The sequence below is a fragment of the Bombus impatiens genome, unplaced genomic scaffold (assembly GCF_000188095.3).
Source record: "Bombus impatiens unplaced genomic scaffold, BIMP_2.2 scf_0418, whole genome shotgun sequence".
NCBI lineage: Eukaryota > Metazoa > Arthropoda > Insecta > Hymenoptera > Apidae > Bombus > Bombus impatiens.
In genome coordinates, this window is record NT_176837.1 from 1968730 (window position 1) to 1981886 (window position 13157).

Sequence of the window (13157 nt, forward strand, 5' to 3'; positions counted from 1 at the left end):
TTCTAATTGCACGAACGAAACAAATTACTTTCTATCACCGCGGTATGTATCAAGAATAGAACAAAAATCTGTAGAGAAGGAAGCGCTTCTTTCAACAAGATCGGAGTTCAGAAAGGTGCAAAAGTCTTGTCAGTAATTTAATTCCAGGTGAAACAGCTACTTCAGAATATTTAACATGTTTCGCGCTGTACGAAGATTAATTTTTAATGGAACTTTATGGAAATATAGCAGTTACACCTAATTCTTAACATGTTGATCTTCTTTGAAATCCTGAGCCAGGATAAAATGGATCTTTGATGAAATCGATTGGAAAAAATATCTCTTTGCCTCTTGAAATCATTGCCTTTGATATTTTTTACGTTATCGATGGTATTTGCGATATAAAACGCATTAATTATAGAAAAGTAACACTTGTGTATTTCGATCTTCTGTACTTTAATCTTCTTTTGTATTTTGCTGTCGACTGTCATGAATTACCTACGTGATAGAAAGTCTGTAACATAAAAATTTGTTAATCGACAAAGGTAATGTTTTCACGATCAATTTATGCTGTAAATTTAATAGAACGTTGTCTGCCTTAATTGTGTTTGTGAACGCGTTATTCTTGTTTGTTACAGGTGACGGACGTGTACACAAAGTTGTTCAATGGATAGACAATAATGGCGATTCGCAATCTATTCTGTTGGATGTTTTTGACGTGACGCCAGGCGAACCGATTCAGGCGATGGAAATCTCGAAGGAGCATAAGGCTCTTTACGTAGCTTCCGACCATCGAATAAAACAGATCGACCTGGTGATGTGCACCCGTAGATACGACAATTGTCTCCGCTGCGTTCACGATCCTTACTGTGGCTGGGACAAGGACACGAACACGTGCAAACCTTACGAACCTGGGTGAGTGTATTGCTTTATCGTTATTCGAAGTTCCAAAAATGACATTGAATCCAGTGCGATTAGATCTAACGATGTAATGTAATTGGAAAGAGAATTCGAGTTTGGAATCCAATAAAAATTTATCGTTATACCCTTTAAGAATTATATCCAGAAATGGAATTAAAGATATTATCTTATATTATACTTAATACTTAGGTTTTGATGTATTTTGTAATGACAGTCAAGATTTTTGCAAATATTCTACGTTAACCTTGTTGCGTTCTTTCGATCATCTTCGATCCATTGTGCATTTTTCAATATTGGAAAATATCTCAAGTTTGAGCAAAACATGAAAGAATTGTTATATATACGCGTTCCTGTTTCGACTTTATATAGAAGATTTTCTTAACAGATTAGAAGTCTTCTTAAGAAGCATTAATCAGATGATTAATGTTATTGTCAATATTTCAGAGTTCTCAACATTGTATTGACAATATATATCGATCGTTTAAATAGTTACAGCTCCTGTAGTCGTAAAGATAAGAGTAAGGTTGTTACATAAAGATTCGAAGATCACAGCAGATTTATCACCTTTGTCGGTATATTTATACAAAAATTTGGAGTTTATATTTTATCATTTTTATTACAAAAAAGCGATTAAAATTAGAACGTCGATTTTTTGAACGTATAATAATTTTAAAGAACACAATAATAGATCTTGACTGTACACGAAAAATATATGAAATGGTAGAAATAAGACGCTGACGAAATACTTTGTGCAAATATTAGTATTTTATAAATGCTGACTGTTATATTTGACGAGTTTATTATCCTACAAATTTATTACATTTTATACCGAGAGGTAGTTACAGCGTAGGTAACAAATGGTACGAGGATAATACGTGTAAGAAAAAAATGTAGTTCGATTAAGTACTTTTCTAGAGTTAAACATTATCATGTTTTCAATGTTCAACATTTCACGGTGAACTTTCATGCACAGAATGACCTAGTTAAGTTGGTCCAGTTTAATAAATTCGAACGAACATTGCCCCGACTCCACTGTTTTCCTTCCTGAAATTTCCATAACCCGCTTAAATCCTTTTGAACACAGTCCGTTCCATCTATCCGATCGGTTATATATTTAAAGATACATACATTTGTTATAACGTATAATGCAAAGTTTTGTTTTATCTCCGTTCATAATGGATGATACTCGACTCATATTAATAGGAAATTATTTTTTTCTCTAATAACAACGAATTTAATATATTTCACGAATGTTTTAAAATTTGTGAGAAATAATGTTAAAAAGAACTTTTAAGCGTGTATCGAAGAAATTGGAATGAAAAACAGATATAATACGAAAGGGAATAAATCTCTATCTTTTCAGAAAACTACTTTACAGAAAAATTATTGAAATCCTCAAAGATCTAAGTTCAATCTATACAATTTTTATAAAATTTATGAATTGATTATCTCGAGTATTTTGACAGTCTTAATGTTAATGTATATAATATATAATATATATGTAATAAAACAGTAAGAGGGTTGTATAGTATATACATTGGATAAAAACAAATAAAGCAATCATTTAGGAACAGCTCATAAGCTTTGGAGTCCAAGAAAATAATTTTTACAATTTTTCTCTGTCCGTTTCTTTACCTGTTTGTACTCGTATCACGTAAAAACTATCGAGCGGATTTTGATGGACCTTTTTCTGTTGTATCGCTTACTGCCCGAAGGGGGAGAGGGATAGAATATGTTTTATCTCGATTCGTTTTGTAGAAGCTAAAAAGTAGCCTGGCATCTGAATTGTATGCGCTCCCATGTTTGGTAGAGATCAAGCAACGATGTTTATTGTTTACGTGTTTGTTCTGAAATGGAGCTTTTTTATAATTTGATATCTTTCACTAGCCTAACTGTTTATATAAAAATTCAGTTGCTTATAGACCGTTCCGGATATTAGTAGCCCACGCGAACAAAGTTGCAAATGCTAATAAATAATACAGTTTCATAACAAAAACATGAATAATACGAAACACTATGCTTATGATCGTATTTTTATTGTTTTACAGGCTTCTCCAGGACGTGTCAAACAGTACGGCAGACGTTTGCGACAGTAGCGTGGGTAAACGGAAGCTCGTAGTCACCTGGGGCCAGTCGGTGCATCTCGGTTGCTTCGTGAAGATGCCGGAAGTGCTGGCGAATCAGGAAGTCAGGTGGTACCACTACAGCAAGGAGAAAGGCAGGTATCAGATAGCCTACAAGTACGGTGCTGGGGGGGACAAGTTCATCGAGACGTCCGAGAAGGGCCTGGTGATCGTTGGCGTGAACGAGCAAGACGCCGGAAGATACGATTGTTGGCTCGGTGGTTCGCTCCTCTGCTCGTACAACATCACAGTGGACGCACACAGATGCTCTGCGCCAGCCAAGTCAAACGACTATCAGAAGATATACTCGGATTGGTGTCACGAATTCGAGAAGTACAAGTCGGCCATGAAGAGTTGGGAAAGGAAGCAAGCGGTAAGTCGACATGCTTTGATCCCACGAATATATTTGTATTGATGCTTGCGATCGAACCTAGAAACCTTTGATGAAATATGAATGAAAATATTCTTTTTGTAATCTTCTATGATCCTGTCGGCAAGAATTTTTCTATTTCTGTACTTTTATTCCTGGTTTTAGTAATTTTGTATTCTTTGCTTGTCGAGAAATCAATGTCATTAATTCGTTTCGTTTGTGAGTGTGATTGCTTATATATACAGTTGGTGACAAATTTGAAAAGTTTTATAAAGGAGACGCGTGGTTTGCAAGAAGAAATCGTTTGATGTAACGCTGGCAGATATGTAACCTAACTCTGAATGCGAAGTTCCTTAGAAAATTGAATTTATCCTTGAAAAAACAAAAGCTTCGTAGCAAGCTAATGTTTACTTTTCACGCGAGAATTCTTTTCCTTTATTGCACATGGCTACGATCTAAAGAGCTTTGTATAATGCAATACAAATTGAAGATAAAAACTACCAAAGGTCTTTCGTACGTATGTCCATTCTATCGAAAAGGAAATACGATATTCGTCAGAGGTTTCCCTTCCCTTTTTGCATAAATGCGAAGATAAACGCTATAGAGTGTAATTTGATGTAATTGAAATGAATGTGATTGTAATTTAAAATAAAAAAAGTAAACTGGCAAAATTACTTATGTTATAGAATAGTCGTCCTATGAATTACGCACAATATCTCACCATTGCAAATATTTCTCACAGAAAGTGAGTTATGGGAAAGCTATTAGAACTATAGTTACACAAGACAACTTTCTTCGAAATACCTTTGTGTTTTTAAATACACTATTATGCTTTCGATCTCACAATCAAGAATATATAAAGATATGCTTCAAATCATAAACAAACTGATTGCCCCAATCGATATAGAATTAAAAAATTGTAAAAACACTTTGCACTACAAAAGTCTATAACTAAGATATGCTACAATTTCTTATTCATCACTTTATTAATATCATTATTTGCACATTAAAATCCAAATGATAGATTTTTTGATCCAATCATATAATTCGTTTTTATTCATTTCGGAAAAAAACTTAAATATATTCACCTCTCAATTATTACGTAACGTTCAACTTATCGTCTGCTTGAGGATCCCCATCATTTTCTCTGTTATAGCAATGCGCATCGAGGCAAAACGACAGCAATCAAAATTTACACACGAACGAGGTGTACGGCACCCCCTTAGTCTGATGGAGCCGATCATTGGAGCCCTCGTCGAGCCGAGATCCCGACATACTGCCACGCGCGAGCGTCTTACCGAAGAATCGCGGTCCATCCACGATCAGTTGGACGAGGCTCACTCTCCTTCTGACCGGTTACACCACTGCCTTTGTCCTTCTTGCTGCCGACGATCTTTCGTCCAAGTGAAAGCCACGAAACGCGTCCGTATCAAAAGAACCGACAAATCGAATGTCCGAAACGCGAGCATCGTGTTCACCGCGACATCCATCCTCGATCGGTTGGACGAGCCTCACTCACCTTCTGACCGGTTACACCACTGCCTTTGTCTTTCTTGCCGCTGACGATTTTTCGTCTAAGTGAAAGCCACGAAAATACATCTGCAGCAAATACCCGGCAAGTCAAAACGTCCGAAGTACAAGTACATTTTCATCACATTCACAGTGACGTTCGTCTTCGATCGTTCGAACGAGCTTCGTTCTGATTGGCCTCATCACCCGCCCGGAACGTGTCTCTTGCTTAACTCTCAAGTTTTTGCGAGATAAATAAAAAGATAATATCCCCACGAAACAGAAATATTCATATGAAAGAGAGAAATGTTCACAGAAATATCGATATTTCGGGGTTACTTGTAACCAATCGGTGTAACGAGGCTGTCCGCAACGCGCAGTGTTCATCGCACGATCGCTCGTCATTGTTACATTAATCATAGTATCATTTACATTCTATATTGCCGTAATGTCATAATGCACGTGTACGGTGGAGCACTGTCAAGGATCCGCTTTCGTTTTCAATGGGCAACCCTCTCCACGAATATTTTTCATTAACCCCGTGTATAAATAAATGACACGCGACGCGGTCAAGAAGAACGCGATTCCAGGATCGTCTCGAGAGAAAGTGCGCCTTAAACGCGAACGACGATAGGAATAACTCGGCCGGAAGGGCAACAATAATACACGTGGACTGCACAAGCTGATACACACACGGTTCCTAAGCTTTCTCACGCCGTGGATCGGTTCCTCGAGCGAGGAAGATACAAGGTCAGGGAAGGGTCATTAGAAGAGATCGTCGAGATTGATCGTCCGTGGTGGCGGAGGTTGATCGGTGATCACGAAAACGCGGCTCGAATCGAGGCGTCCGTCCGCGAAGTAACGCGTTTAGAAACCGGAAATCAATCCTCCTGTTTCCTTAGATCTGTGATACGAACGAAACGAGACGAGAGAGAGAGAGAGTGAGAGAAAGAGAGAAAGAAAGAGAGAGAGAGAGAGAGGTTGATCGCTCTATCGAGAATTAGGAGGTTACAGGAGCAAACAACCGAGAGTAAAAGGCGACGACGAGATCGAAAAGAGAAGAGAGAAAATAAATACCATAAGGTCGAGCTTCAGTGTAGTTTTAACGAGTCAAAGATAACAAGTCAGGATCAACACAATCTTGTATGTAAGTTGTATATCGATTTGCTAATGAAGAAAGTGAAATTGAGAGAGAATGGAAAAGAATGGAACGCGTCCAGGGAGAGAACGCGACATAACGTCGATGCGTTTTCGAACGTCACGCAAAGTTACACATGAGATTATTAATTGGCTACCACGTAGGTGGCGCGCGCGCGATCACCTCGACTTATTATTAGCTTGTTAGCTTTTTCATATCAACAGTTTTCGCGACGAGCACCGCCGCCTTTGTCTTCGACTCGCACGATTCCTTTTATCATCCTTACTCGACGAAACATTCGTTTTCGACTTGTTTTCACTTTTTTTCTATAGCGTAGATGCATCGATCGATCGATGCGATTCTGTTCCTCGCCCTATAGATTATAATTATAGCATTGTAGTTTTTGGGTTCTTTTGTCGCGATTCTATTGAAATGTCTTTGAAATCAACATTTCTCGAGTTTTGTCAGTATTCGGATATAATATCTTGGAGACAATGAGAAAGGAAAGTCAGTTACTCAGTTCTATGAACGTGACAATTGTTGAATTCTAAAAGTGCAGAAAGAAATTGTATCGATTAACTGGATTTAAGTATTCTTCCAATAATTTCATGAATCACGAACTCATGTATTTAAATTTTAATCGAAAATCTATAATGTCGGATTTAGAATTCGATATTTAGGAAAAAGCTAGAAAGCCAGACTAGGGAAAATTCGATGACAATCTAATTAGCCTAATTTATTAACATTTATAAATATAAGTGTTTCGAATTGTGTTAAGATTTTAATCGATCGTTCTCTTTTCCTTCGTATGATTCTAAATTACCAAAATGCTAACCAAGACAATTCCATCCATATCGCTATAATCGAGCCCGTATTCACAGCCATCCTAATCATTCAACGATATCACTGTTACCATAATCATTCACGAGAACTCTAAAGGTGCTACGTAGGCGCGTCTGACGCGTATTGGAGATCGGTAATAAGGCCTGTCATCTTCATATTCACTATACGCTCTTCAAACCTATACAAACACACACAAAAGACAAACACATACTTGTATACTTGGATAGAAATACACACAGATTTATCACACGAATCTATCTGCATCCAACTTCTACGTTTACTCGAATTTCCTCGAGTACTTATCTTTTTGGATGCCAAAGATTCAAACAGATTCTCGTATATATCTCCGAGCCTAGGAGTAGAATAATTCTGTTTTTGCTCGACGATTTTCGCCAGATTGAATCGGGTCTCGATCGAGCTTAAATCGTTCAGCAAATCGACGTAAATCGCGGGTCAATCGGACAGACGATCGGTTCGAGACAGTTTCGAAATCCACGCGCTCGTGAACACGGATGTCTCGTTTCGAGCAGCAAGCAGCTTCGACAGCAAGACAAATGTCGGCGAGCAATACGTTCTCTTGTTCGTTTTCCGTTCGTTCGATCGCGTCGTTCGATTAAGTAACATTGATCGACGATTTACCGGTCTTGTTCTAATATTTCCATGTATGTCCGTGGCGAAGCGCGTTTAGGTTTCCCGCTGTTCGATTAAACGTATAAAGTCGTTTCTCTTCCGGTCCGGGAACGTCCGTATGTAAATAGGATCGTCATAGTGCATGGTATTTTTATAAAAATTCTCTTCGGAACGATACAATCGTAGACGCGAGGAATAATAGCGTTCTCTGTTCTCCGCAAGTTTTCCTTTCACCTCCACTAGTTCTTATTTCGTACGATTTTTCCGCGATAATTTAATATTTTAATCCTTTATAGTATATCACACGTAGTATTAGTTTATCGTATACTATTTTAAACGTAGATACTTGTATCGTCGGAAGTAATCGGAAATTTGAAATGGTAAACGATGTAAGCATAAAAATTGAAAATGTTCGGTATGAATAAGAGATATTAGCTTAAAATTCAAACCTACCATTTATTAACTAATAAAATTATCGAATTATTATTCAGATAATTTTTGTCCTTGTAACTAAATTAAATTATCAAGCATGGAATTCACATCTTTCTTTTACGGTTAAAGAAAAATCATTCTCTATTTTTCTGACATTTACCATTTGCCATTTTATTTACCATTTTAACCCTTTGAATTCTTTGATACAAACTTCTCGACGATCACAATTGCTTCTACCGACGGAGATGGATGCTTACCGGTGCTGTATTAAACAATTTGTGGAACGGTCGCTGTTTCCTGAAGACCCAGTTCGCCATCGCTAGTATACATACATAGGCTATAAAATATAGACCGTAGCGAGGTGGTGACACCTCTCGTTTTGTGTGCATGTATATGTCTGTGCGTGTGTGTGCGTGCGTGCGTGTGTGTGTGCGTGTGTGTGAGCGCGCGCGCGTATGCACGGACCGGAGTTCCCTCAGAGGCGAAGGACGACGATCGAAATGCTGCAAAATGAGATACGGTGAACGATAAATGAAATAATAAGTATAATAATGTAGACAAGCGAAGAAGATGAAGAAGAAGAAAAAGGGGTGAAGAAAAAGAATAAAAAGAGAAAAAACACCGATGTATCGGTGATAGTTTCGCTCTTGCCCTTAAGTTTGTACATAAACGTTCGTATTGTTGAGAGGTTCACGTCGCGGCCGTTCGTGACCCGCGCGCCATTTTCTCCTCGCCGTGTATGAAGCTTTAACTTCAACCGGAAGTTACGAGGACCGCGGGCCAATCGGAGGTAGACTCGACGCGCGTGAACCGTTAGTTATTCTTGTACAGAGGTTTGGAACGCCGTGCTCGACGATTTTCTGTTCTGTATCTATCGCGTCGACGGCATACAAAGGTACACTGTCAGATATAGTATGAGAAAACGAATGTATGCGTGTTATAGCGTGAACGAGTGCTTGATAAGCACGAGAAAAAAGAGAGAGAATGAAGAGATATAAATGTACATGAAGATGGAAGAGGAAAGATGGTAGAAGCGTAAGGTTAATACAATAATCGGTAATTTAATCTTCAAATATGTACTTATTATGAGCTTGAAACAAGTATTGAATAGTATTATGTCGTAAGGTTAAGGACTTAATTTTCGAGCAAATAAGATGATGAACAGAGAAATACCTTAGACCGTGTCCTATAATCGCGGATCGTGAGTTCAAGAGTTGCCTTCGAGACGATCGGAGAAAAGAAACTTTTCTCTTCGGGTTCGTCTACTTGTAATTCTCGAGGATCATTCACGGAAACGTTTCGCGTCGACTCTAAAACGAAACTGACTGGCAATGAGAATATTTCAACTATAGTTAGAATATTCCAAAGTAATCGACGCGATGTGTGAATGGATGGCGAGGGCTAACGAGAATCTAAATGACGAATAACGAAGACAGAATGAAAGGGAGACTGTATCAAGAAGCGTGTGTGTCGTGACGAAGCGATACGCAATGAATGATAGTAACTTACCTATATCGTACCTCTATGCAAAGCTATTTAAAAAGAGAAAAAGAGGGGAAATAATAAAAGACGAATAACAGAGGGGAGCAGTAAAAGAGCATAAGAGAGTAGTAAGAGAGCGCAATATTAGAGAAAGCGGAACTAAAACAGGACAAAGACGCAGAGGATTACTAAGGTACACAATAATCTTGAACCACGAGTCTCTCGTGTACGCGTCGACGGCCAGCGAGGAAGAAAAGCGGGCGCGATCGATAAAACGATCGAGCGATGAAACGCCAATTTAAACGATCCGTTGCCGCGAATGATCCTAGTTCGAGCCCTCGACGAGTGCACATTCAGACTCCGTAGAACGAGTCGGCGTGATCACGGAAAGCAATCTAAGATGAACTTAACGTTGTTAGATATATTATTTGTAATATTATCGGAGTACTGTATATTGCGTAGACACGATCGTGGCGGCTGGATCGCGATGGAAGCAGATGGAGGTAGAAGGAGTATACTGACCGGAGATAGAAGAGCTCATTTTCGTCTGGGTATCGAGATTGTCGTTTTCGTAAATTGATCGATCGGCTGACTGTAAGAATAAGAAGATGCGGTTCGGTTATTTAACGTGTGAATCAACGGTTTCGAAGTGAAAATGGCTTGGGGACCATCGCGTTTATGGAACTCCGATCGATCTGATCCAGTGGCGACAATCGTGTCAGCAAAGATAGGTTATAGCTCGATTTAGTGTACGCTGTACGAAAAGACGTCTCTGTGACGACAGTTACTCGAGATACATGAAAGCGAGAGTGAGAAAATGCAAGAGAGAAAGAATGATGGAAGAATGCGAATGCCCTAAATGAAACACTTAACTACGATGACTTATTACTACGATATAAGGAGGAGAGTAGGGTAGCCGGTAACGACTAATTCAAATATATCATTAGGACTAGCCGACGACTGTCTTAGGTTCTCTAGATTTCTGTACGGAAACGGTTTTTATTTTCTGGTGAACGTGGGGTGGGAGGGTGATCTACCGAACTGACATTTTTTTTTAACGTGCTTCATTCATCGCCTCTCTGCAAACAATTTATAAGCGAATTTATCACACATGACCACGCTCGTGAACCTTTTTTTTAATTCCTAATTTCACACACCATCCGATATCCCATTTCTTTTTACATTTTGCGCGTCATCGATTGTCTTCTCGTAACGTTTCCGTTTTGACATCGTTTCGACGACAATCTCCATCGATTGCGACAGAGAAATTCTGCGAGAGAAAGAACGAGAGTAAGAGAGAATGCTGCGTGAGATTCATCATTTCGCCACTGTGTAACTTGTTTCTCATCATCATCATCGTTATTATTTTTACCGTCCTTGCCATTCGATTTTATTTCCTCCCTATTTTTATCCTCTTTCGTTCTGTAACTTTTCTACCGTTTGTACGAGTTTCTTTTCCTTTTATTTTTTTGTATAGCGCTCGTCCCTCTCGACTACAGCGATCAAGGGTAGAAAATAGAGTCGGACCAAAGTACATCGTGAATCCGAGAATCTCTTTTATTTTACGAGCGAAGAAATTTATTTTAGATCAAAAGAGGCGTGGCCTGCGTCTCGGCTCGTTTCGAAAGTTCCTTCGCTTTCTATCGAATAGTCATTCGAGTTCGTGCGTTGATATCCGTTCGAAACATTCTGTTCGAATGGCAATGGTGCATGTAACGTAATTAAGGCTATTATTCGGTTTTCTTCCCTATCGGAGAAAAACGGACGTTGCACGCGCTTTCTCTGCTATCGATTAAATTTTCTACTGTTTGCGCGTTGGTTGGCACGAACTGACGCGTATATCGCGACAATTTCGTGTATGAACGAGCTCCGAGAAATTTGGACGCTTTACTCTTTTATATATTAACTAGATATATTATTTATATATTAATATTATTTTATACACTTTCGATATATATTCGATTGTGACTCAATTTTTATCATTTAATTAGCATGAGATAAAAGATCGTTGAGGTAGTTTGTTAGTTTTTTAATTTTTTCGATATTTTCTTTGGATTCACGCTGCACTTGCGCCACCAATGGAAAATTCACACGTATTTACGCGTTCGCGCAATTGTCATCATTAAACACACGACTGTAGACACTTCTTTTAGTTCGAACAACTTCGTACGGTAAGAGACCCTTTAGATATTCACCTAATACTTAAACCTAAACATCCAATTGCTATTTTTATCAAAAAAAAAAAACATGTTAAAAATCTTTAATAGTTATCCATTGTTCACTATTGCTATAATAAAGTTTTGCTTTAATAAACGATGGATTCGTATGTGCTATTTATTCACGTATACCCTTATGAGAAGTCCATTGTCTTTTGCATAATAAATGACGCGTACGGAATCTTGGATTGTCCGGATGTTCTGTTTTCTTTCGTTACGAGACGTGACACGCATATGGGATTTTATGGTAAGTATATTTTATTCTTTATTACTCTTAAAAGTCTTTCGATAGTATAAATGCTTATTAAAAGTTAAATAAATCCATTTACAACTTTCCGAACTAATATTATATACATTTATGAAACTGGAAAGATTTTTAAATTCAAATGGTTTATATTTCTTACCTTTGCGTCAGTGAGAGTTGTTCGAAAAATACCATTAAAAATTCGTATCCAAATCAGTAGCATTTTATATGCATGTATAATAAAAGTAAATAAAAAATGCCAATTTAAATATTACAATTTCTTACCTCGTGCTGTCAATTGCATAAATGAGATTATGTTCAGCAAAAGTATACTCTTTAATATACCCTCTAATAATAAAATAAAAGCATTTCAAAAGCACTTCAAAAAATAAAACATGACTTCCGTTTCCATATACCGTATATCATAAGAGAACAAATAAAGGCAACGATTCGAAATCTGGAATCATCTAAACGTGGTAAATCGATCGAAGATACGGATCCGTTTCAAGGCAACAAGGAATACTACGGTCTTTTGTAGACTGAAAAGAATACCGCGTCCAACTACCGCGAACAAATTTAGATCAAAATCCGTGGCGATGATTCGGTTACATTTAATAAGATTAGCAATAAGAGAAAACCGGCCGGCGCAACGCGGTCAAAACTTACGTTTCAACCGCGTCTGTTCGACCATTGCCCGATCAATAGAGCAACCTGAACTTCAAGCTATCCCCTGAGTTTGAATAATTACGTGTAACTACTAACTCTCTCCAAGGGAGTTATGCACCCTGTCTGTACGCTTTCTACCCTCTCACTCATTGAACTGACGTCGTCACGGCTGACTTCTACGCTCGTACCCCGCGACGTCATCGCCATTTGGATCTGTTTCCCCTGTGACGTCATCCTGGGAACCTTTGAGACAGAGTCGCGCCATCTATCGATCATTCAACTTTCCCGATGAAAGTTTACCGCGTGAACGATCGCACGTTTTACAACACGAGAACGCGTGCATCTCCGTCATGATAAAAAGGTCGTGAGAAAGCGCATCTGATGGCTCTTTACCGAGGAGATTAAATATAGAGCGGCTGTTTGAAGAGGACAATGCCGATCGACTCGGTGATAGAAGCAAGCAAAAAGTGCGCCGGCTTGATCAGGCTTCAAAAGTGAAGTTTTTGTTGGTCTACTGTTAGCAGGAATGTTTGCGCGCGATTCGTGATCGGAGATGTTTTGATTAATGGCAGCTGTCCTGCTGAAGTTTTAGAAGTTTTTAAAC

The 13157-nt window shown here is 38.5% G+C and overlaps 1 protein-coding gene across 6 annotated transcripts in view; it reads left to right on the plus strand.

Moving 5' to 3' along the window:
• LOC100747772 (semaphorin-2A) overlaps nucleotides 1–11743 on the plus strand; it is a 564473-nt gene extending 552730 nt beyond the window's left edge. For all 6 annotated transcript variants that reach the window (XM_012386839.3, XM_012386840.3, XM_024368287.2 and 3 more), the window contains 3 exons: nucleotides 618–894; nucleotides 2949–3396; nucleotides 4550–11743. In XM_012386839.3, the coding sequence (XP_012242262.1) occupies nucleotides 618–894; nucleotides 2949–3396; nucleotides 4550–4624 (800 nt within the window). In that variant the 3' untranslated portion in view covers nucleotides 4625–11743. The remainder of the gene's footprint in view (nucleotides 1–617; nucleotides 895–2948; nucleotides 3397–4549) is intronic.
• Nucleotides 11744–13157: the final 1414 nt, after the last annotated feature.